Below are 25,876 nucleotides of genomic sequence, written 5' to 3'. Positions count from 1 at the left end.
AGTGACCCCTGAGAGAGCATGGAGTGACCACTGAGTGACCACTCAGTGAGCATAGAGTGACCACAGAGTGACCACGGAATGACCACTGAGTGAGCACAGAGTGACCACTGAGTGAGCACGGAGTGAGTACAGAGTGAGCACTGAGTGATCACTGGGTGACCATGGAGTGACCACTGAGTGACCACTGAGTGAGCATGGAGTGAGCATGGAGTGAGCACAGAGTGACCCCTGAGTGACCTCTGAGAGAGCACAGAGTGAGCACAGAGTGAGCACAGACTGAGCACAGAGTGACCACTGAGTGACCACGGAGTGACCCCTGAGAGAGCATGGAGTGACCACTGAGTGAACACGGAGTGAGCACTGAGTGACCACTGAGTGACCACTGAGTGACCACTGGGTGACCATGGAGTGACCACTGAGTGAGCATGGAATGAGCATGGAGTGAGCACTGAATGACCCCTGAGAGAGCATGGAATGACCACTGAGTGAGCATGGAGTGACCACTGAGTGAGCACTGAGTGAGCAGAGTGACCACTGAGTGGCCACAGAGTGAGCACAGAGTGAGCATGGAGTGAACACAGAGTGACCACTGAGTGATCCCCATAGAGACACCTAAGGTGACCACTGAGTGACCACAGAGTGACCATGAAGTGACCCCCACAGAGACACCCAGAGTGACCACAGAGTGAGCACGGAGTGAGCACGATGTGACCACAGAGTGACCATGAAGTGACCCCCACAGAGACACCCAGAGTGCCCCCAGAGTGCCCCCAGAGTGAGCACGGAGTGAGCACGGAGTGAGCACGATGTGACCACAGAGTGACCATGAAGTGACCCCACAGAGATACCCAGAGTTGCCCCCCCAGAGACACCCAGAGTGACCCCAGAGTGCCCCAGAGTGCCCCCAAGGCCGCCCGGCGTGCCCCGCTGTCCCTCACTCACTTCCTTTGCGGCGCCGGTAGAGGAAGCAGGCGAGGGCCGCCAGGCAGCCGATGAGGAGGATGCTGGCCCCGATGGTGGCCCCGGCGATGATGCCCACGGGCAGGACCTCTGCGGGGACACGGCGAGCTGGGGACGAGGCCAGCGCCACGGCCGGGCTCTCGTCCCAACACCCCCCCAACTCGGCTCGGAGAAGAACTGGGGCGTCACCGAGTCCAAGAGGGGACCTGTCCCCAGCTGGTCACCCGGAATTCCGGGAATTCCTCGGACTCTCCAGGGATGGAGAACCCTTCTGAGGCCTGACCGCCATTCCCAGGAGGAATTCCCCCAAATTCCCAACTCGAGGCCACCCAAAGCTGTCCCCAAGCTCCCTGTTGGTGTCACCTTTCTCCTCGAGCTGGATGATGGCCGTGCCGGGCCCAATGTTGTCTCATCCCAACCCAACTCAAGGCTGCCCAAATTGTCCCCAAGCTCCCTGTTGGTGTCACCTTTCTCCTCGAACTGGATGATGGCCATGCTGGGCCCAAAGCTGACCCAAATAGAGGCCATTCCCTGTCACCCCAAATTGTCCCCAAGGTCCCTGCTGTGTCACCTTTCTCCTCGAGCTGGATGATGGCCATGTCCAGCCCAATGATGTCCCAACCTGACCCAACTTGAGGCCACCCAAATTGTCCCCAGGCTCTCTCTGGGTGTCACCTTTCTCCTCGAGCTGGATGATGGCTGTGCCGGGCCCAAAGTTGTCCCATCCCAACCCAAACTGTCCCCAAGCTCCCTGTTGTGTCACCTTTCTCCTCGAGCTGGATGATGGCCGTGTCCAGCCCAAAGCTGTCCCAACCCAACCCAATCTGAGGCCACCCAAACTGTCCCCCAGCTCCCTGCTGTGTCACCTTTCTCCTCGAGCTGGATGATGGCCGTGTCCAGCCCAATGATGTCCCAACCCAACCCAACTTGAGGCCACCCAAATTGTCCCCCAGCTCCCTGTTGGTGTCACCTTTCTCCTCGAGCTGGATGATGGCCATGCTCAGCCCAAAGCTGTTCCAACCTGACCCCACTCAAGGCCACCCAAATTGTCCCCAGGCTCTCTCTGGGTGTCACTTTCTCCTCGAGCTGGATGATGGCCGTGTCCAGCCCAATGATGTCCCATCCCAACCCAACTCAAGGCCACCCAAACTGTCCCCCAGCTCCCTCTGGGTGTCACCTTTCTCCTCGAGCTGGATGATGGCCGTGCCGGACCCAAAGTTGTCCCATCCCAACCCAACTCAAGGCCACCCAAACTGTCCCCCAGCTCCCTGCTGTGTCACCTTTCTCCTCGAGCTGGATGATGGCCGTGTCCAGCCCAAAGTTGTCCCATCCCATCCCAACCCAACTTGAGGCCACCCAAACTGTCCCCCAGCTCCCTGTTGGTGTCACCTTTCTCCTCGAGCTGGATGATGGCCGTGTCCAGCCCAATGTTGTCCCATCCCAACCCAACTTGAGGCCACCCAAACTGTCCCCCAGCTCCCTGCTGTGTCACCTTTCTCCTCGAGCTGGATGATGGCCGTGTCCAGCCCAATGATGTCCCAACCTGACCCAACTTGAGGCCACCCAAACTGTCCCCCAGCTCCCTGTTGGTGTCACCTTTCTCCTTGAGCTGGATGATGGCCGTGTCCAGCCCAATGTTGTCCCATCCCAACCCAACTTGAGGCCACCCAAACTGTCCCCCAGCTCCCTGCTGTGTCACCTTTCTCCTCGAGCTGGATGATGGCCGTGTCCAGCCCAATGTTGTCCCATCCCAACCCAACTTGAGGCCACCCAAACTGTCCCCCAGCTCCCTGCTGTGTCACCTTTCTCCTCGAGCTGGATGATGGCCGTGCTGGGCCCGAAGCTGTCCCAACCCAACCCAACTCAAGGCCACCCAAACTGTCCCCCAGCTCCCTGCTGTGTCACCTTTCTCCTCGAGCTGGATGATGGCCGTGTCCAGCCCAATGATGTCCCATCCCATCCCAACCCAACTTGAGGCCACCCAAATTGTCCCCCAGCTCCCTGTTGGTGTCACCTTTCTCCTCGAGCTGGATGATGGCCGTGTCCAGCCCAATGATGTCCCAACCTGACCCAACTTGAGGCCACCCAAACTGTCCCCCAGCTCCCTCTGGGTGTCACCTTTCTCCTCGAGCTGGATGATGGCCGTGCCGGGCCCGAAGCTGTTCCAGGCCGTGCAGTTGTAGCGCGTCTGGAAGTCGGCGTCCACGACGTTGTTGATGGTCAGCGTGGACAGGACGCCGCTGCCCGTGTTGCTCCTCTCCACCGTGTAGCGCTCCAGCGTGCCGGCTTCCAGAACGTTCTCCTTCCACGCCCAGGCCTGCGCGGGGACGGGGCCGCGTCAGCACCGCGGGCTCGGGGCCGTTTAGAGAAATAAGGAATTCTGTGCTCGTTGCTTTCGCTCTTTGGTGTTGGGTTTGGGGAATTGTTTTGATATGAATGCAGTTGTTATTTTAGTTAGTATTATTTTTATTATTTAGTTATTATTTCATTTTATATTATTTTTATTTATGATTTCATTTTACATTAATTTTATTGTTTATTTATGATTTCATTTTATATTATTTTCATGATTTCATTTTATATTATTTTTATTTATTTATGATTAAATTTTATATTATTTTTCTTATTTATTGTTTTATTTAATATTTTTATTATTTAACTTTTATTTATAAACTATATTTTGTTATAAATATGTGTTAGCTACTCTTTATATTTACTATAAAATCTTTTCTCTTCAGAAATTATTTAATTATCAAGATATAGTAATTTATATTCACATATATTGTATATAAATATATTTGATATATATAATATCATACATATCTTATTGTATATATGACATTACAATATCTAGTCAATACTTTATTGCATTACTTTTATTATTCAAAATTTATTATATGTATAAAATATATTATATATAAATATTTTATAATTTATAATAAATGTAATATTATTTATTTACAATAATATTAAATAATATAACATTATTTAAATTATTTATCACATTATCATTTAAGTTATTTTTATTATTTTTATTACTGATTTAGTTTCTATTTATAAATTGCATTATGAGTGTGTATTTATATTACCATCTATTTTGCATTATTTATTTGCTATTTATAAATTATATTTAATTGTAAATTTTAACTATTAACACATATTAATTATATTATATATTTATATATTATAAATAATATATAATTATATATACAATTAGAGATATAATTATAGATATAATTATATATAATATATGATATATGATATAATTATACTTATAGATAATGTATATCATTATATATAATTATATTTTTATGTATAATCTATTATATCTACTATCTTAATTATATTCTATATTATAACATAAAAATTACTTTGATTTTTTAATTTAAATCTTTAAATTTTCAATTTTATTTTTAGTTTCGTAACACAATTATTTTTATAAAGTAATAAAAATTAATAAAATTTAAAATCCTATGTATAAATTTGTAATAAAAATTAATATTTTAGTGGAAAGGGTGTCAGGTTTTGTCTCGGGGACTCACGATGCGGTCGGGCGGCGGCGTGCTGCCGATGAAGCACTCGACCTTGCCGCGGTCGCCGCGCACGGCGAACTGCACCGGCTCGCTGGAGATGATGGGGGGCCCTGCGGGGAGATGGGAATTCGGGGTGATCCGGGGGGAAATCGGGAATTTGGGGTCATCCAGGAGGAAATTTGGGGTGATTCAGGGGGGAAATTGGGAATTTGGGGTGATTCCAGGGGAAATCGGGAATTTGGGGTGATTCAGGGGGAAATCGGGAATTTGGGGTGACTCCAGGGGAAACTGGGAATTTGGGGTGATTCAGGGGGAAATCGGGAATTTGGGGTCATCCAGGAGGAAATTTGGGGTGATTCGGGGGGAAATTGGGAATTTGGGGTGATTCGGGGGGAAATTGGGAATTTGGGGTGGTTCAGGAGGGAATTCGGGGTGATTCGGGGGGAAATTGGGAATTTGGGGTGATTCGGGGGGGAAATCGGGAATTTGGGGTGGTCCGGGAGGGAATTTGGGGTGGTTTGGGAGGGAAATTGGGAATTTGGGGTGATTCGGGGGGGAAATCGGGAATTTGGGGTCATCCAGGAGGGAATTTGGGAATTTGGGGTGGTGCAGGAGGGAATTTGGGAATTTGGGGTGGTGCAGGAGGGAATTTGGGGTGGTGCAGGAGGGAATTTGGGAATTTGGGGTGGTCCAGGAGGGAATTTGGGGTGGTCCAGGAGGGAATTTGGGAATTTGGGGTGGTGCAGGAGGGAATTTGGGAATTTGGGGTGGTGCAGGAGGGAATTTGGGGTGGTGCAGGAGGGAATTTGGGAATTTGGGGTGGTGCAGGAGGGAATTTGGGGTGGTGCAGGAGGGAAATTTGGAATTTGGGGTGGTCCAGGAGGGAATTTGGGGTGGTCCAGGAGGGAATTTGGGAATTTGGGGTGGTGCAGGAGGGAATTTGGGAATTTGGGGTGGTCCAGGAGGGAATTTGGGGTGGTCCAGGAGGGAATTTGGGAATTTGGGGTGGTGCAGGAGGGAATTTGGGAATTTGGGGTGGTGCAGGAGGGAATTTGGGGTGGCCCAGTGGGGAAACGGGTGGAGGAAATTTCCAGCGCTGTGCCCAGGTCGCGCCAGGAATGAGGGATTGGAGGAAAAAATTCCTTGTTTTATCTGGAACTGGGGGAGCCTCCAATGGAAAGTTCCAGGTTGAAATTCCTGGAATTCCCAACCCCCATTCCCTCCTCCCTGGAAGGAGGGACGGTGTGGAAAATCTCCTTTTGGGGATTTATTCCCTTTCCAATAATCCCGTTTTGCCTTTTCCCTTAATCCTCAATTCCAAACCCAAACAAAAAAAACCCAAATTTCATTTCCACCCCCGCCAATTATCTGAGCCACCCTGATTTGTAAATTCTAAAATTGTAAATTTGAATTCCTATTTGTAAATTCCAAAATTGTAAATTTGAATTCCTATTTGTAAATTCCAAACCTGTAAATTTGAATTCCTATTTGTAAATTCTAAACTGTAAATTTGAATTCCTATTTGTAAATTCAAAACTGAAAATTTGAATTCCTGTTTGTAAATTCCAAAACTGTAAATTTGAATTCCTATTTATAAATTCTAAACTGTAAATTTGAATTCCTATTTGTAAATTCTAAACTGTAAATTTGAATTCCTATTTGTAAATTCTAAAATTGCAAATTTGAATTCCTATTTGTAAATTCCAAAATTGTAAATTTGAATTCCTATTTGTAAATTCCAAAATTGTAAATTTGAATTCCTATTTGTAAATTCTAAACTGTAAATTTGAATTCCTGTTTGTAAATTCCAAACCTGTAAATTTGAATTCCTATTTGTAAATTCCAAAACTGTAAATTTGAATTCCTATTTGTAAATTCTAAACTGTAATTTTGATTTCCTATTTGTAAATTCAAAACTGAAAATTTGAATTCCTGTTTGTAAATTCCAAAACTGTAAATTTGAATTCCTATTTGTAAATTCTAAACTGTAAATTTGAATTCCTATTTGTAAATTCCAAACCTGTAAATTTGAATTCCTATTTGTAAATTCCAAACCTGTAAATTTGAATTCCTATTTGTAAATTCTAAACCTGTAAATTTGAATTCCTATTTGTAAATTCCAAACCTGTAAATTTGAATTCCTGTTTGTAAATTCTAAACTGTAAATTTGAATTCCTGTTTGTAAATTCCAAACCTGTAAATTTGAATTCCTGTTTGTAAATTCCAAAACTCCCTCCTCTCCACCCCGCCAAAAACGACGGAAACCGAGAATTTTTGGGGGACTGGATCCGCCCCGTTCCCAGGGAACCCCAGGAGGTTTTTTTGGGGTTTTTGGGGTTTTTGGGGTCGCTGACCGTTGACGAAGAGGGTGACCTCCCTCTCGCCCACGCCGATCCGGGGGACGATGGCCTTGCAGACGTACTGGCCGGCGTCCGCCTGCGTCACCGCCTTCAGGTACAGCTGGTTGCTGTTGCTCAGGACCTGCGCGGGGACACGCGGGGACACGCGGGGACATGTGGGGACACGTGGGGACACATGGGGACACGCGGGGACATGTGGGGACACTTGGGGACATGTGGGGAAACGTGGGGACACGCGGGGACATGTGGGGACATGTGGGGACACGCGGGGACACGTGGGGACACGCGGGGACATGTGGGGACATGTGGGGACACGTGGGGACACGCGGGGACATGTGGGGACATGTGGGGACACGCGGGGACACGTGGGGACACGTGGGGACACGCGGGGACATGTGGGGACATGTGGGGACACGCGGGGACACGTGGGGACACGTGGGGACATGTGGGGACACACGGGGACATGTGGGGACACGTGGGGACATGTGGGGACACTTGGGGACACGCAGGGATATGTGGGGACACGCGGGGACATGTGGGGACACTTGGGGACACTTGGGGACACTTGGGGACATGTGGGGACATGTGGGGACACACAGGGACACGCGGGGAAACACGGGGACGCACAGGGACACTTGGGGACACGCGGGGACACGTGGGGACACGTGGGGACATGCGGGGACACACAGGGACGCTTGGGGACACACGGGGACACGTGGAGACACTTGGGGACACGTGGGGATACTTGGGGACACACAGGGACACTTGGGGACATGTGGGGACACTTGGGGACACGTGGGGACACGCAGGGACACGTGGGGACACTTGGGGACACGTGGGGACACTTGGGGACACACAGGGACACTTGGGGACACGCGGGGACACACAGGGATGCTTGGGGACACCGGGGGACGCTTGGGGACACGCGGGGACACTTGGGGACACACAGGGACACACAGGGACGCTTGGGGACACACAGGGACACACAGGGACACTTGGGGACACGTGGGGACACTTGGGGTCACGTGAGGACACTTGGGGACACACAGGGACACACAGGGACGCTTGGGGACACGTGGGGACACTTGGGGACACACAGGGACACTTGGGGACACCCGGGGACACTTGGGGACACTTGGGGACATGCGGGGACACTTGGGGACACTTGGGGACACACGGGGACACACAGGGACGCTTGGGGACACTTGGGGACACTTGGGGACACGCAGGGACACACAGGGACGCTTGGGGACACGTGGGGACACGCGGGGACACGTGGGGACACTTGGGGACACGCGGGAGGGGACGCGGGACGTCCCCCCAGAGCTCAGCCGCCTGGCCCGGGGTCGTTCCCGTGGGAATGCCAGTCCCTGTTTCTGGGGGGATTTGGGGGGTGGAGGGGGCACGGAGGAACGGTGGGGACCTTCGGGGCCAGGTTTGATCCCAATCCCAATCCCAACCCCAATCCCAACCACAAACCCAATCCCAACCCCAATCCCAACCACAAACCCAATCCCAACCCCAATCCCAACCACAAACCCAATCCCAATCCTGAATCCCAACCCCAATCCTGAAACCCAACCCCAACCCCAATCCCAAATCCCAATCCCAACCCCAATCCTGAAACCCAACCCCAACCCCAATCCCAAATCCCAATCCCAACACCAATCCTGAATCCCAACCCCAACCCCAATCCCAAATCCCAATCCCAACCCCAATCCTGAATCCCAACCCCAACCCCAATCCCAAATCCCAATCCCAACACCAATCCTGAATCCCAACCCCAATCCCAAATCCCAATCCCAACACCAATCCTGAATCCCAACCCCAATCCCAAATCCCAATCCCAACCCCAATCCTGAATCCCAACCCCAGCCCCAATCCCAAATCCCAATCCCAACCCCAATCCCGAATCCCAACCCCAACCCCAACCCCAATCCCAAATCCCAATCCCAACCCCAATCCTGAATCCCAACCCCAACCCCAATCCCAAATCCCAACCCCAACCCCAATCCTGAATCCCAACCCCAATCCCAAATCCCAATCCCAACACCAATCCTGAATCCCAACCCCAAGCCCAATCCCAAATCCCAATCCCAACCCCAATCCTGAATCCCAACCCCAGCCCCAATCCCAAATCCCAATCCCAACCCCAATCCTGAATCCCAACCCCAACCCCAACCCCAATCCCAAATCCCAATCCCAACACCAATCCTGAATCCCAACCCCAACCCCAATCCCAAATCCCAATCCCAACCCCAATCCCAATCTCAATCTCAATCTCAATCTCAATCTCAATCTCAATCTCAACCCCAACCCCAACCCCAATCCCAAATCCCAATCCCAACCCCAATCCCAATCTCAATCTCAATCTCAATCTCAATCTCAATCTCAATCTCAATCTCAATCTCAACCCCAACCCCAACCCCAATCCTATTCCCAATCCCAATCCCAAATCCCAACCCCAACCCCAATCCCAATCCCAAATCCCAACCCCAACCCCAATCCCAATCCCAAATCCCAACCCCAACCCCAATCCCAATCCTGAATCCCAACCCCAACCCCAATCCCAATCTTAATCTCAACCCCAACCCCAATCCCAAATCCCAATCCCAACCCCAATCCCAACCCCTATCCCAAATCCCAAACCCAATCCGAATCTGAACCCAAATCCCATTTCCCATTTCCAGGGAGTTCTGGGGAGGGGACACAGAGCCACAGTGGGGACGTTCTGGGGTTCTGTTTGACCCCAACCCCAATCCCAATGGGAATCATGTGGAAACCGCCCAGGATGCGGCTTCTTTTTGGGATTTCTTTTGGGATTTCTTTTGGGATTTTTTGGGGATTTCTTTTGGGATTTTTTTGGGGATTTCTTTTGGGATTTTTTGGGGATTTTTTTGGGGGATTTCGGGACATGTGGAGTGCCCCTGATCCCGACGGGATGGGGAACATTCCGGAAGCCCCAAGAACGGGCTCCTACCATGTTGGATTCCTTCTTGGTCCAGGTGAGGGTCAGCGGGGGATTCCCGGACCACACGCAGGTCAGGGTGACGTCGGAGCCGATGTCGGTCACCGTGGGTTTGGGGTCCACCACGATCCGGGGGGCGACTGGGGGGGGAAAACCGAGGGGCGGGGTGTGGGGAAGGAGGTTTGGGGCCGGGGAAGGGGTTTGGGGCCGGGGAAGGGGGTTTGGGGCCGGGGAAGGGGTTTGGGGCCAGTTCTGGGGCCACTCACAGTGGACGTCCACCAGGGTGCTGACGTTGGTGCTGCCGATGTCGTTGTGCACCTCGCAGGACACGGGCTCGGTGAAGAAGGTGTAGTCCACCTGCGTGTCGTACCTGTTCTCCTTGGCCTCTTCGATGATCACCCCCCCTTTGGCCCACCTGGGGACATCCGGGGACACCGTGGGACCCCGATCCCCACCCTAAATCCCAATTCACACCCTAATTCCCAATCCCCGCCCTAAATCCCAATTCCCATCCTAAATCCCAATCCCCATCCTAAATCCCAATTCCCATCCTAAATCCCAATTCCCATCCGAAATCCCAATCCCCATACTAATTCCCAATCCCCACCCTAAATCCCAATTCCCATCCGAAATCCCAATCCCCACCCTAAATCCCAATCCCCACCCTGATTCCCAACCCCTGCCCTAAATCCCAATCCCCACCCTAAATCCCAATCCCGATTGCCGTTTCCAGGGGGTTTTGGGGAGGGAACCCAGAGCCATGGTGGGGACGTTCAGGGACACCGTGGGACCCCAGTCCTAATTCCCGATCACCCCCACTGTGGCCCACCTGGGGACATTTGGGACCCCGATCCCCCCCCTAAATCCCAATCCCGATTGCCATTTCCAGGGGGTTTTGGGGAGGGGACTCAGAGCCATGGTGGGGATGTTTGACCCCATTCCCAATCCCAATTCCCAATCCCAATCCCAATTGCCATTCCCAATTCCAATTTCCAATCCCAGGGGTTTTGGGAAGGGGAGGGGACCCAGAGCCAAGGGGGGGACATCGGGTGGCCCCAGGTGACCCCAGCCCCATCCCGGGCGGTTTGGGGCTCACCTGTAGCCCTTGATCTCGGGGTTGGCCGTGGCCATGCAGGTGAACACGACCCTCTCGCCCTCCTGCACCGTCTGCGGCTGGATGGACAAGGTGACCGTCGGGGGATCTGTGGGGACGGGGCCGGGCTCAGGGGGGCGCGGGGGGGACACACAGGGGTCCCCCAAGCTCTGGGCTGGGGCAGCGCCCGCCCCTGTCCCCCCCCCGGCGCTGTCCCCTCCCGCTGGTGGCCGCCCCTTCCCGCAGCGGCCACCGGAGGTCGGTGTTGGCCACCGAGTCCCGGCCCTGCCTCCTCTTCCTCCTCCTCTTCCTTCTCCTCCTCCTCCTCCCCTTCCCCCTCCTCCACCCCCTCCAGCAGATCCCATCCACAGGCGCCGCTCCCACCTGCGGCACCCCAAAAATCCCCCAAAACCCCCCAAAATCCCCATCCACCCCTGGTGTCCCCGTGTCGCAGTGCCCCCTGTGTCCCAGTGTCCCATGTCCCCATGTCCTGTGTCCCCATGTCCCGTGTCCCAGCATCCCCATGTCCCCGTGTCCCGTGTCCCATGTCCCCTGTACCCCGTATCCCAGTGTCCCCCTGTCCCCATGTCCCCTTTCGTCCGTCCCTGTCCCTGTCCCTGTCCCGGTCCCCATGTCCCCTGTCCCTGTCCCCATGTCCCCTGTCCCTATTGCACTGATGGTGCATGTTGAGCCTGACGAAGGTCTCCCATGTCCCCTGTCCCTGTCCCTGTCCCCTGTCCCTGTCCCTGTCCCTGTCCCTGTCCCCATGTCCCCACTGACGGTGCATGTTGAGCCTGACGAAGGTCTCCCATGTCCCCTGTCCCTGTCCCTGTCCCCTGTCCCTGTCCCCTGTCCCTGTCCCCATGTCCCCACTGACGGTGCACGTTGAGCCTGACGAAGGTCTCCCATGTCCCCTGTCCCTGTCCCTGTCCCCTGTCCCTGTCCCTGTCCCTGTCCCTGTCCCCATGTCCCCACTGACGGTGCATGTTGAGCCTGACGAAGGTCTCCCATGTCCCCTGTCCCTGTCCCTGTCCCCTGTCCCTGTCCCTGTCCCTGTCCCGGTCCCCATGTCCCCTGTCCCTGTCCCCATGTCCCCACTGACGGTGCACGTTGAGCCTGACGGAGGTCTCCCATGTCCCCTGTCCCTGTCCCTGTCCCCTGTCCCTGTCCCCTGTCCCTGTCCCCATGTCCCCACTGACGGTGCACGTTGAGCCTGACGAAGGTCTCCCATGTCCCCTGTCCCTGTCCCCATGTCCCCTGTCCCTGTCCCCATGTCCCTGTCCCTGTCCCCATGTCCCCACTGACGGTGCACGTTGAGCCTGACGAAGGTCTCCCATGTCCCCTGTCCCTGTCCCCTGTCCCTGTCCCCATGTCCCCACTGACGGTGCACGTTGAGCCTGACGAAGGTCTCCCATGTCCCCTGTCCCTGTCCCCTGTCCCCATTTCCCTGTCCCTGTCCCTGTCCCCATGTCCCCACTGACGGTGCACGTTGAGCCTGACGAAGGTCTCCCATGTCCCCTGTCCCTGTCCCCTGTCCCTGTCCCCATGTCCCCACTGACGGTGCACGTTGAGCTTGACGGAGGTCTCCCATGTCCCCTGTCCCCATTTCCCTGTCCCTGTCCCCATGTCCCCACTGACGGTGCACGTTGAGCCTGACGAAGGTCTCCCATGTCCCCTGTCCCCTGTCCCTGTCCCCTGTCCCCTGTCCCTGTCCCCATGTCCCCACTGACGGTGCACGTTGAGCCTGACGAAGGTCTCCTTGCCGGCCGGCACGGCCTCGTTGGAGCTGCGGCAGGAGAAGACGCGGCCGATGTCCAGGTCCGTGGGGTTGATGGCCAGCAGGCTCGTGGTGCTCTCGCGCTTGCCATCGGCCAGCAGCTCCTGGGGAGGGGACACGGGGAGGGGACAGCTCCAGCGGGGCTGGGGACACCGGGAGGGGACACCGGGAGGGGACGGCCACCACACTGAAGTGTCCCCATCCTGTGCTGGTGACAGCGGTGTCCTGCTGGGGCCTGGCGTGGATCCACACCATGGTGGCAGTGGGCAGGGGGGCAGCACAGGGTGGGTGGCGGTGGGCACAGGGACAGGGTGGCGGTGCTGGGGACACCGGGAGGGGACACCGGGAGGGGACGGCCGTACCGTGCTGGTGACGGCGCCGTCCTGCTGCAGCCCGTCGCGGAACCAGGCGATGGTGGCCGCGGGCTTGGCGCTGCGGGCGCGGCACGTCAGGTTGTAGGGGGTCCCCGCCCTCAGCAGGATCTCGGGGGCGCCGTCGATCGTGGGGTCCTCCGGGGGGACTGCGGAGGGCACAGAGGGGACACCGGCTCGGTGGGGACGCCCTGGTGGTGGGGAGGGGACACAGGGAGTGGGGAGGGGACACCGGGAACCGTGCGGGGCACAGGGAACGGTGAGGGGACGTGAGAGGCTCTGAAGGACACAAGGGGGGGACTCGGGGGACACGGGACCGTGCGGGGCACTGGGGACAGCGGGGATAGCGGGTCGGCCCTCACTGAGCACGGTGAGCTTGGCGCGGCGCGAGCGCAGCGCGGCCTCGGTGGCCTGGCACTCGTAGACGGCGTCATCGGAGAGCTCGGCGTCGCGGATCTCCAGGTTGTACTGGCCCGAGTCGGCCGTGCCCACGATGCGGTACCGCGGCCACGCTGCGGGGACAGCGCGGGGTCACCGGGGACACCCCGGTCCCACAGGGACACCCCGAAACCATGGGTCACACAGGGGAATGCCCCAATCTCACAGGGACACCCCCAACCCATGGGTCACACAGGGAGACACCCTGGTCCCACAGGGACACCCCAATCCCATGGGTCACACAGGGACACCCCAACCCCACAGGGACACCCCAAAACCATGGGTCACACAGGGGGACACCCCGGTCCCACAGGGACACCCCGAAACCATGGGTCACACATATGGGGACACCCCAATTGCACACCCACGCTGCGGGGACAGCACGGGGTCACTTGGGGACACCCTGGTCCCACAGGGACACCCCCATTCCACAGGGACACCCCAAACCCATGGGTCACCCACAGGGACACCCCAATCCCATGGGTCACACAGAGGGGGAAACCCCAGTCCCACAGAGACACCCCAATCCCATGGATCACACAGGGGGACACCCTGGTCCCACAGGGACACCCCAATCCCATGGATCACACAGGGGGACACCCTGGTCCCACAGGGACACCCCAATCCCATGGGTCACCCAGGGGAATGCCCCAATCCCACAGGGACACCCCGAACCCATGGGTCACCCAGGGGAATGCCCCGGTCCCACAGGGACACCCCAATCCCATGGGTCACACAGGGGGACACCCTGGTCCCACAGGGACACCCCAATCCCATGGGTCACACACAGGGGAACACCCCAATCCCACGCCCAGGCTGTGGGGACAGCACTGGGAAGTCACACGGGGACACCCCCAGGGCCACCCCCCCTTTCCCGGGTACCTTTCAGCCTGTGCCCTGTGAGTGTCACCCCCAAAGCCACCCATCCCCAGCAGTGTCACCCCCATGCCCCCCGTCCCTGGCGGTGTCACCCCCAGGGCCCCCGTCCCCACCCAGTGTCACCCCGAGGGCCACCTGTCCCCAGGGTGTCCCCCCCAGGACTCCCCGTCCCCAGCGGTGTCACCCCATGCCCCCCGTCCCCAGCGGTGTCACCCCCAGGGCCACCCCTCCCCACCCAGTGTCACCCCCATGCCCCCCGTCCCCAGCGGTGCCACCCCATGCCCCCCGTCCCCACCCAGTGTCACCCCATGCCCCCGTCCCCAGCGGTGTCACCCCATGCCCCCTGTCCCCAGCGGTGTCACCCCCATGCCCCCGTCCCCAGCAGTGTCACCCCATGCCCCCCGTCCCCAGTGGTGCCACCCCATGCCCCCCGTCCCCAGCGGTGTCACCCCATGCCCCCTGTCCCCACCCAGTGTCACCCCATGCCCCCGTCCCCAGTGGTGTCACCCCATGCCCCCCGTCCCCAGCGGTGCCACCCCATGCCCCCCGTCCCCAGCGGTGTCACCCCATGCCCCCTGTCCCCACCCAGTGTCACCCCATGCCCCCGTCCCCAGTGGTGTCACCCCATGCCCCCCGTCCCCAGCAGTGTCACCCCCAGGGCCACCCCTCCCCACCCAGTGTCACCCCATGCCCCCCGTCCCCAGCGGTGTCACCCCATGCCCCCCGTCCCCAGTGGTGCCACCCCCATGCCCCCGTCCCCAGCAGTGTCACCCCATGCCCCCCGTCCCCAGCGGTGCCACCCCCATGCCCCCCGTCCCCAGCAGTGTCACCCCATGCCCCCCGTCCCCAGCGGTGTCACCCCATGCCCCCCGTCCCCAGCGGTGCCACCCCCATGCCCCCGTCCCCAGCAGTGTCACCCCATGCCCCCCGTCCCCAGCGGTGCCACCCCACGCCCCCGGTGGCCGCGGGCACCTTTGAGGCCCTGGCCCATGCCCAGGGCCAGCCCGTCCTTGGTCCATTGCACGATGCCGGAGTAGTTGAGCACCACGCAGGACAGGACGATTCTCTGCCCGGCCACCACCGTCTGGTCCTCGGGCTCCTCCACGAAGCGCGTCTGCACCGCTGCGGCCACGGCACCGCGGTCACCGCGCGGCGCCCGGCACCGCGGCACGGCGCCCGCCGCCATCCCGGGGTCCCCGGGGTCCCCTGAGACCCCCTGAGGACTCCCTGAGACCCCCCCGAGATCCCCCTGAGATCCCCCAGGATCCTCCTGAGACCCCTGAGAACTCCCCGAGACCCCCCAAGATTCCCCTGAGATCCCCCGGGATCCCCTGAGACCCCCTGAGACCCCCCTGAGAACCCCTGAGAACTGCCCCGAGATCCCCCTGAGATCCCCCGGGATCCCCTGAGACCCCCCTGAGAACCCCTAAGAACTCCCCCGAGATCTCCCTGAGATCCCCCCCGAGATCCCCCTGAGATCCTCTGGGATCCCCCAGGATCCCCCCGAGATCCCCCCCAAAGATCCTCCAGGATCACCCAGGATCCCCTGAGGCCCCCTGAGAACTCCCTCAGACCCCCCCCAAGATCCCTCCGAGATCCCCTGAGACCCCCTGAGACCCTCTGAGACCCCCTGAGACCCCCTGGGATCCCCTGAGATCCCCCAGGATACCCCTGAGACCCCCCTGAGAACTCCCTGAGACCCCCTGGGATCCCCTGAGACCCCCCTGAGAGATCCCTGAGACCCCCGGGGTCCCCCAGGACCCCCCAGACCTGCCCCGATCCTCCTGGAGGCACCCACAGGATCCCCCCGGATCCTCCTGGATCCCCCCAGGATCCCCCCAGAGCTTTCTGTGACCCCGGGATCTCCCCGAGATCCCCCCCCGGAGCTCCCCACGACCCCCGGAGCTCCCAGGGACCCCCGAAGCCGCCCCAGCCCGGGCCCCGCCGCTGCCGCCGCTGCTGCCGGCGGCTGTTGGGGATCGATGCCGGTCGGGGATCGATGCCGGTCCCGCTCCGGTGTCACGCGGCCCGCGGGAATCGAGCGGGACGTGACAGGGACAGGAGCGGGGGGGAGGGCCGGGAATGCGACAGGGAACGGGCGGCGCGACCCCCGCGTCCCCCCGCTCCCAGCCCAGGCTTTAATTCGGGAGTAACGGCAATAAATATTCACGGGACGGCACGGGACGGCACGGGACGGCACGGGATGGCACGGGATGGCACGGGATGGCACGGGATGGCACGGGACGGCACCGCTCCGGCTCCCCACCCCGCTCCTCTCCTCCTGAATCCCGGGATATCCACAGGCTCCGGGAGCCTCCTGCTTTTGAGCCCGAAAATAAAACCCCCGGCGGCTCCAAACATCCCCCAAAAAATCCACAAAACCCCCCAAAAATCCCCCAAAATCCCCGCGTGGGGGTGTCCGCTCCTCCTCGCGGCATCCCAGGATCCCTGAGATCTCCGGGATGGGGAACCCCGGGATCCCCGGGACGGGACACCCCCAGATCCATGGGCTGGGACACGCCGGGATCCCCGGGAATAAACCCCGGGACGGGGCCCCGCCAGCCTCGTGCTCCCTCCCCTGCCGGTTTTTGGGGACAGCCACCGCTCCGGGCCGCCCCGGGGTGCCCCGGTGCCACCCACGCCCGGGAGGGAGGGCGGGGGGCTGCGGGAATTTTGGGGGAAGATAAAGGAAAAGCGGGGGATGGAGAGCAGGGGATGGAGCGGGAGATCAAAGAGGGGAAGGTGCCGGGAGAGGGGGCTGGGAGCGAGGATCAGAGCCGGGAGAGGGGGCAGGGAGCGGCGGCGGGGACCCGCAGCCCGCGGGCACCGCGGTGGCACCGGGCTGGCACCGGCCCAGCCGGGAGTGGGCCGGGCTTTGGGGGAGATCGAGGGGAAAACGGGCACTGGGATGGCACCGGGATTTTGGGGAAACGGGCACTGGGGTGGCACCGGGATTTTGGGGAAACGGGCACTGGGATGGCACCGGTATTTTGAGAAAAAGGGCACTGGGGTGGCACCGGGATTTTGGGAAAACGGGCACTGGGGTGGCACCGGGATTTTGGGAAAACGGGCACTGGGGCGGCACTGGGATTTTGAGAAAAAGGGCACTGGGGTGGCACCGGGATTTTGGAGGAGATCGAGGGGAAAATGGGCACTGGGATGGCACCAGCCCAGCCCAGAATCGGCCAGAATTTTGGGGGAGATCGAGGGGAAAACGGGCACTGGGATGGCACCGGGATTTTGGGAAAACGGGCACTGGAATGGTTTGGGATTTTGGGGGACATCGAGGGGAAAACGGGCACAGCTCGGGCTGTCGTGCCCTGCGCCATCCATGCCACCATTCCCCGTGTCGCTGTCCCCTGCCTGGCCAAATTCCAACCCGAACTGGCACTGGTGGCACCCGCCCGGCGTGCCACCATCCCTTTGTCCCCACACATTGTCCCCAACCCCGAAACGGCAGCGCCGGGTCCCCGTAGTGCCAGTGCCACCTCCCAGTGCCACCTCCCTGTGCCAACCCCCAGTGCCACTCCCCCAGTGCCACCCCCCAGTGCCACCGCTCCAGTGCCACTCCCCCAGTGCCACCTCCCAGTGCCACCTCCCAGTGCCACCCCCCCAGTGCTACCTCCCAGTGCCACTCCCCCAGTGCCACCTCCCAGTGCCAACCCCCAGTGCCACCCCCCAGTGCCACCGCTCCAGTGCCACTCCCCCAGTGCCACCCCCCAGTGCCACCGCTCCAGTGCCACCGCTCCAGTGCCACTCCCCCAGTGCCACCTCCCAGTGCCAACCCCCAGTGCCACCCCCCAGTGCCACCGCTCCAGTGCCACTCCCCCAGTGCCACCCCCCAGTGCCACCCCCCAGTGCCACCGCTCCAGTGCCACTCCCCCAGTGCCACCTCCCAGTGCCACCCCCCCAGTGCCACCTCGCCGTGCCACCTCCCAGTGCCACCTCCCAGTGCCACCCCCCCAGTGCCACCTCGCCGTGCCACCTCGCCGTGCCACCTCCCAGTGCCAACCCCCAGTGCCACTCCCCCAGTGCCACCTCCCAGTGCCACCCCCCAGTGCCACCGCTCCAGTGCCACTCCCCCAGTGCCACCCCCCAGTGCCACCGCTCCAGTGCCACCGCTCCAGTGCCACTCCCCCAGTGCCACCCCCCAGTGCCACCGCTCCAGTGCCACCGCTCCAGTGCCACTCCCCCAGTGCCACTCCCCAGTGCCACCGCTCCAGTGCCACCGCTCCAGTGCCACTCCCCCAGTGCCACCTCCCAGTGCCACCCCAGTGCCACCCCCCAGTGCCACCGCTCCAGTGCCACTCCCCCAGTGCCACCTCCCAGTGCCACCTCCCAGTGCCACCTCCCAGTGCCAACCCCCAGTGCCACCGCTCCAGTGCCAACCCCCAGTGCCACCTCCCAGTGCCAACCCCCAGTGCCACCGCTCCAGTGCCACTCCCCCAGTGCCACCTCCCAGTGCCACCTCCCAGTGCCAACCCCCAGTGCCACTCCCCCAGTGCCACCTTCCAGTGCCACCCCCCAGTGCCACCTCCCAGTGCCACCTCCTAGCGCCAGCCGCGGTGACAAACCGCCGCCGGGGGCTGGTGGCGATTGTCACAGCCGGAGCCACCTCCCGCCACTGTCCCCGTCCCTCCTCCCCTGGCAGGGACCGGCATGGGGGGTGGGTGGCGGTGCCACCCCTGCGGTGTCGCGCGGCCGAGGTGACACTGCGCCGAGGTGACAGCGGTGGCCCCGCGGCCGGCGCGGGGACAGGCACGAGGTGGCGCCTCGCTGCTGTGTCCCTGCTTGTCGCCACGGTCCCCTGGCCGCTGTGCCCCCCCTCCTTTGTCACCACGGTCCCCTCCCGCGTGGCAGCGCGTGCCTGTGCCCGCGGCAATGTCCCCCTGTCCCCAAACCCCCACGGCGATGTCCCCAAACGCTGCTGTCCCCACGGCGATGTCCCCGAACCGGGCAGAGCCAGGACCCTGATGGAGCTCCCCGTGTCCCCCACCCCGTGTCCCCCCCCGTCCCCGTGTCCCCCCGTGTCCCCCCCCGTGTCCCCGCTCCCCCGTGCTGTCTCCCCCATGTCCCAGTGTCCCCCCCTGTCCCCAATGTCCCCCATGTCCCGGTGTCCCCCCTGTCCCCAATGTCCCCCCTGTCCCGGTGTCCCCCTGTCCCCGGTGTCCCCCCCCATGTCCCGGTGTCCCCACCATGTCGCGGTGTCTCCCCTGTCCCGGTGTCCCCCCTGTCCCCAATGTCCCCCCTGTCCCGGTGTCCCCCCTGTCCCCGGTGTCCCCCCCCGTCCCCAATGTCCCCCCTGTCCCCGGTGTCCCCGCTGTCCCCAGTGTCCCCCCTGTCCCCGGTGTCCCCGCTGTCCCTGGTGTCCCCCCCCTGTCCCCGGTGTCCCCCCCCTGTCCCCCGTGTCCCCCCTGTCCCCGGTGTCCCCCCTGTCCCCGGTGTCCCCCCCTGTCCCCGGTGTCCCCCCGCGGATGGCGCTGGCCGCTCTCACATGCAGCCAAACCTCCCCGCGCCGGCTCCGCTTCTCTGCACTTCTGTCCCTTTCCTCCCCCTTTCTTTTCCTGTTTTTTCCCATTTTCCCCCTTTTTTCCCCCCCATTTTCTTCCCCCCTTTCCCCCCATTTTCCCCCTCCTTATTTTATCTCTCCCTCCTCCCCTCCCTGTGCCTCAGCTTTGCTTCTCTGCATTTTTTCCCCTTTTTATCCCCCTTTTTCCCCCGTTTTTTCCCATTTTTTCCTTTCCCCCCCCCCTATTATCTTCCCCCCTTTTCTCCCATTCCCCCCCCCCTTATTTTATCTCTCCCTCCTCCCCTTCCCTCTCCTCGCGGCTTTCAAATTTAAAACCTTTCCCCTCTTCCCTTCTCTTCCCGAGCTGTTCGCTGCTATTTTTACATGAAAAAAAAAAAAAAATTAAAAAAAAAAAAAAAAAAAAACCCAAACCAAACCAAACTAAACCAAACCAAACCCCGAAAGAGGCGAGGAGGGAGGAGAGCTCTAAAAAAACCCAAATAATAAAATAAAAAAGCTCTTCCCGGGTTGGTTTTTTTGGTTTTTTTTTCCCTTTTCTGCGGGGAAGGAAAGAGGATTTGGGTTTCTTGGAGCGGGAAGGGAAGAGGCTGGGGCAGCTCCGGGGTCACCGCTGTGCCCCGTGTCCCCTCGTGTCACCACTGTCCCCTTGTGTCCCTCGTGTCACCGCTGTGCCCCGTGTCCCCTCGTGTCACCACTGTCCCCACTGTCCCCTTGTGTCCCTCGTGTCACCGCTGTCCCCTCGTGTCCCTGATGTCCCCCTCGTGTCACCGCTGTCCCCTCGTGTCCCTGATGTCCCCTCGTGTCACTGCTGTCCCCTCGTGTCCCTGATGTCCCCCTCGTGTCACTGCTGTCCACTCGTGTCCCTGATGTCCCCCTCGTGTCACCGCTGTCCCCTCGTGTCCCTGATGTCCCCCTCGTGTCACTGCTGTCCCCTTGTGTCCCTGATGTCCCCCTCGTGTCACTGCTGTCCACTCGTGTCGCTGCTGTCCCCTCGTGTCACTGCTGTCCCCTCATGCCCCTACTGTCCCCCTCGTGTCACTGCTGTCCACTCGTGTCGCTGCTGTCCCCTCGTGTCGCTGCTGTCCCCTCGTGTCACCGCTGTGCCCTCGTGTCACTGCTGTCCCCTCATGCCCCTACTGTCCCCCTCGTGTCACTGCTGTCCACTCGTGTCCCTGATGTCCCCCTCGTGTCACTGCTGTCCACTCGTGTCCCCTTGTGTCCCCACTGTCCCCCTCATGTCCCCACTGTCCCCTTGTGTCCCCTCGTGTCACCGCTGTGCCCCCATGTCCCTGATGTACCCCTCATGCCCCTACTGTCCCCTCATGTCCCCTCGTGTCCCTGATGTCCCCCTCGTGTCACCGCTGGCCCTTTGTGTCCCCTCGTGTCTCTACTGTCGCCTTGTGTTCCCTCGTGTCGCTGCTGTCCCCTCGTGTCCCCAGTGTCCCCCTTGTGTCCCTGATGTCCCCCTTGTGTCACTGCTGTCCCCTCGTGTCCCTGATGTCCCCCTCGTGTCACCGCTGTCCCCTCATGTCCCCGCTGTCCCCTCATGTCCCCGCTGTCCCCTCGTGTCCCCACTGTCCCTCTCATGTCCCTGATGTCCCCCTCGTGTCACCGCTGGCCCCTTGTGTCCCCTCGTGTCCCTGATGTCCCCAGGGGACACCGGGGGCACCTCCGGGGGTGGCACCGCGGGGTGGGGACAGTGAGGGGATGGGGCGGGATCAGTGGGGCGGGGTGGGATCGGTGGGATCCATGGGGTCCATGGGATGGGATCCATGGGATTGATGGGATGGGATCCATGGGATCCATGGGATGGGATGGGGAGGGATTTATGGGATTTATGGGATGGGGAGGGGTCCCGAGCTGTTTTCCAGGGAATTCTGTAATTCCGGCCCCGTTTTCCCAGGAATTCCGGCCCCGTTTTCCCAGGAATTCTGGCCCTGTGTTCCCGGGAATTCTGGCCCCATTTTTCCGGGAATTCCGGCCCCGTGTTCCCAGGAATCCCGGCCTTGTTTTCCCAGGAATTCCAGCCCCGTTTTCCCAGGAATTCCGGCCCCGTTTTCCCGGGAATTCCGGCCCCGTGTTCCCGGGAATTCCGGCCTTGTTTTCCCAGGAATTCCAGCCCCATTTTCCCGGGAATTCCAGCCCCGTTTTCCCAGGAATTCCAGCCCCGTTTTCCCAGGAATTCCGGCCCCGTGTTCCCGGGAATTCCGGCCCCGTGTTCCCGGGAATTCCGGCCCCGTGTTCCCGGGGGTGCCGCCCCCCTCCCGGCCGCGCCGCCCGGGCTCGCAGACGAGATGAGCCCTGGCACATCCCCGCTCCCCCCGCTCCAGGAACTATTTTGGGATGCGGAATTTGGGACTTTCGGCTCCGGGGCAGCGGCGGCGCTGGCGCGGGAGGGGACACGAAGGCACCGCCGAGTCCCCGGGGGTCCTGCCCGGCCTGACCCCAAAACCAGCGGGATGAGGATTCCAGAGGGAACTCGCCACGGTCCTGGCTTTGGGGATGCCCGCGGCGCATCCCCCCCGGTCCCTCCCCGCTTCCCAAAATTCCCAGCCCTGGGGGATTCCCGGGGTCTCCTCCCTCTTCCCCCGGCTCTGGAAAAGCCCCCGGGGGGAGCTGTGGGTGGGGTCGCGGAATTCCAGGATTTTCTGAGGTGGGGAGAGAATTCCGGGTTCCAAGCTGTCCCCGGCCCCCGCCTTGTCACCAGCCGGTGACACCTCCGGGCTGTCCCGGGAATCTCGGGGCTCAGGGATCCACCCCCGTGCTGGGTGCGCCCTTCGGGGGTCCCACCTCGGTGTCCCCCCCCCACCCCGATGTCATTCTGGGCCCTTTTGTCACCCCGAAGTCCCCGAGCCGCTTTGGCCGCAATCCCCGTCCTCTAATCCCGCCGTAATTAAATATTCCAGCCCTTAATTCCTCGTTAATTGAGGCCCGCAGCCCCAATCCCCGCCATGGGTGGGGAACGGGCGATGTCCCCGCGGTGTCCCCGCGGTGCCACCGGCCTGGCGGAGCGCTGGCCCGGTCCCTGTCCCCATCGCTGTCCCTGCGTCCCCATCCCTGTCCCTGCCATGCCACTGTCCTCAGTGTCCCTGTGTCCCCATCCCTGCCACGCCACCATCCCCCGTGTCCCTGTGTCCCCATATCTGCCACGCCACCATCCTCAGTGTCCCTGTGTCCCCATCCTTGTCCCTGTCCCTGCCATGCCACTGTCCTCACTGTCCCTGTGTCCCCATCCCTGCCATGCCACTGTCCCCACTGTCCCTGTGTCCCCATATCTGCCACGCCACCATCCTCGGTGTCCCTGTGTCCCCATCCTGTCCCTGTGTCCCCATCCCTGTCCCTGTGTCCCCATCCTGTCCCTGTGTCCCCATCCCTGCCATGCCACTGTCCTCACTGTCCCTGTGTCCCTGTCCCTGCCATGCCACCATCCTCAGTGTCCCTGTGTCCCCATCCCTGTCCCTGTGACCCCATCCTCAGTGTCCCTGTGTCCCCATCCCTGCCACGCCACCATCCTTGTTGTCCCTGTGTCCCCATCGCTGGCCCTGGCCCTGTCCCCATCCCTGCCATCCCAGACTTCTCAGTGGCTCTTTGTCCCTGGCCCTGGCCCTGTCCCCAATCCTGTCCTGCCATCCCAACCTCCCCAATGTCTGTCTGTCCCTGTGTCCCCATCCCTGTCCCTGTGTCCCCATCCTGTCCCTGTGTCCCCATCCCTGCCACTCCACTGTCCTCGGTGTCCCTGTGTCCCCATCCCTGTCCCTGTCCCTGTCAGGGGGTAGCCAGGGGGGACAGGAGGTGACAGGGGGTGGCACAGGGGGTGGCAGGGGAAGGGAGGGAAGGGAAGGGAAGGGAAGGGAAGGGAAGGGAAGGGAAGGGAAGGGAAGGGAAGGGAAGGGAAGGGAAGGGAAGGGAAGGGAAGGGAAGGGAAGGAAGGGAAGGGAAGGGAAGGGAAGGGAAGGGAAGGGAAGGGAAGGGAAGGGAAGGGAAGGGAAGGAAGGGAAGGGAAGGGAAGGGAAGGGAAGGGAAGGAAGGGAAGGGAAGGGAAGGGAAGGGAAGGGAAGGGAAGGGAAGGGGCTCTCTCATCTCTCTGATCTCCCCGGTCTCTCTCAGCTCTCCGGTCTCCCCGGTCTCTCCGGTCTCCCCAGTCTCCCTGGTCTCTCCGGTCTCCCCAGTCTCCCCGGTCTCTCTGATCTCCCCGGTCTCTCTGAGCTCTCCGGTCTCTCCGGTCTCCCCAGTCTCCCCGGTCTCTCCGGTCTCCCCGGTCTCCCCAGTCTCCCCGGTCTCTCCGGTCTCCCCGGTCACTCCGGTCTCCCCGGTCTCTCTGGTCTCCCCGGGCTCCCCGGTCTCTCCGGTCTCCCCGGTCTCTCCGGTCTCCCCGGTCTCCCCGGTCTCCCCGGTCTCTCTCAGCTCCCCGGTCTCTCTGAGCTCCCCGGTCTCCCCGGTCTCTCTGAGCTCCCCGGTCTCCCCGGTCTCCCCGGTCTCCCCGGTCTCTCTGAGCTCCCCGGTCTCTCTGAGCTCCCCGGTCTCCCCGGTCTCTCTCAGCTCCCCGGTCTCCCCGGTCTCCCCGGTCTCCCCGGTCTCCCCGGTCTCTCTCAGCTCCCCGGTCTCCCTGGTCTCCCCGGTCTCTCTGAGCTCTCCGGTCTCTCCGGTCTCTCCGGTCTCTCCGGTCTCCCCGGTCTCCCCGGTCTCTCTGAGCTCTCCGGTCTCCCCAGTCTCCCCGGTCTCTCCGGTCTCCCCGGTCTCTCTGAGCTCTCCGGTCTCCCCGGTCTCTCCGGTCTCCCTGGTCTCTCCGGTCTCTCTGAGCTCTCCGGTCTCCCCGGTCTCTCTGAGCTCTCCGGTCTCCCCGGTCTCTCCGGTCTCCCTGGTCTCTCCGGTCTCTCTGAGCTCTCCGGTCTCCCCGGTCTCTCTGAGCTCTCCGGTCTCTCCGGTCTCTCCGGTCTCTCCGGTCTCCCCGGTCTCCCCGGTCTCCCCAGTCTCCCCGGTCTCCCCAGTCTCCCCGGTCTCTCTGGTCTCCCCGGTCTCTCTCAGCTCCCCGGTCTCCCCGGTCTCCCCGGTCTCCCCGGTCTCCCCGGTCTCTCCGGTCTCCCCGGTCTCTCCGGCCCTTTCCACGCTTGAGAGGCGGAATCAGAAAAGCGAACGGGCGGAGATCGCCGCCCCTCCCCCTCTCCCGGCTCGCTCCCCTCCCCCTCCCCCTGCCCCTCCCCCCGCCGGGGTCCCCGTGGCCCTCCCGGGGTCACCTTGGCGGTGCCGCCGCGGCGCGGGGGCAGGGCGGGGCCGGGGCCGGGCACCCCCGGGGTGGCCCCGTGCCCCTGGGGGCACCGGGATGAGCGATGGCCTCCCTTGGGCACCGGCATCCCTTGGGCACCGAATTTCCGCGGGGAAACTGAGGCACGGAGGGGATTTCCAAAGGGAAACTGAGGCACGGATGGGGTTGCTTCCCATGGGGGAAACTGAGGCACAGATGGGGTTTCCATAGGGGAAACTGAGGCGCGGATGAGGGGAAACCGAGGCACGGATGGGGTTATACCATGGGGGAAACTGAGGCACGGTGGTGGATTTCTAAAGGGAAACTGAGGCACGGGCGATCCCGATCCCTCCAGGGATCCCCTTGGACACGGGATTTCCATGGGGAAACTGAGGCACGGGTCCCTGGATTTCTTTGGGCGCTGAATTTCCAAGGGGAAACTGAGGCACGGATCAGAGGAAACCGAGGCGCGGATGGGGTTATTCCACGGGGGAAACTGAGGCACGGGCGGTGCTGCTCCTTCCCCCGCTCCCTGCGGCCCCGGGGCCGGGACTGGGGCGCCTCTCCCGCCATCCGGGGCCGTTAATCCCATTAATTAGCGATGTCTCATTAAGGCATCTGCTAACGAGGCCGCAGCTCCGGGGGGGGGGGGGGGGGGGAACGGTTCCAGCGCTTCTTTTTTTTTTTTTTCTTTTTTCTTTTTTTTTTTTTTTTAATTTTCTCCC

At 60.4% G+C, this 25,876-nt stretch overlaps 1 protein-coding gene across 1 annotated transcript in view; it reads right to left on the bottom strand.

The window, feature by feature from the left end:
• Positions 1-25,876, bottom strand: part of KIRREL1 (kirre like nephrin family adhesion molecule 1) — a 47,210-nt gene that overhangs the window by 6,463 nt on the left and 14,871 nt on the right. The window contains exons 2-12 of the mRNA XM_053967179.1: positions 15,352-15,501; positions 13,425-13,574; positions 13,054-13,211; positions 12,645-12,795; positions 10,918-11,023; positions 10,088-10,236; positions 9,834-9,961; positions 6,848-6,974; positions 4,503-4,603; positions 3,079-3,277; positions 943-1,050 (exon numbers count right to left, since the gene is read on the bottom strand). Coding sequence (XP_053823154.1) covers positions 943-1,050; positions 3,079-3,277; positions 4,503-4,603; positions 6,848-6,974; positions 9,834-9,961; positions 10,088-10,236; positions 10,918-11,023; positions 12,645-12,795; positions 13,054-13,211; positions 13,425-13,574; positions 15,352-15,501 — 1,527 coding nt within the window. The remainder of the gene's footprint in view (positions 1-942; positions 1,051-3,078; positions 3,278-4,502; positions 4,604-6,847; positions 6,975-9,833; positions 9,962-10,087; positions 10,237-10,917; positions 11,024-12,644; positions 12,796-13,053; positions 13,212-13,424; positions 13,575-15,351; positions 15,502-25,876) is intronic.

This window comes from Vidua chalybeata, chromosome 29 (genome assembly GCF_026979565.1).
Source record: "Vidua chalybeata isolate OUT-0048 chromosome 29, bVidCha1 merged haplotype, whole genome shotgun sequence".
In the NCBI taxonomy this organism is placed as follows: Eukaryota; Metazoa; Chordata; class Aves; order Passeriformes; family Viduidae; genus Vidua; species Vidua chalybeata.
Note: the sequence above shows the minus strand (reverse complement) of the source record. Positions and strands in the feature narration are given on the sequence as shown.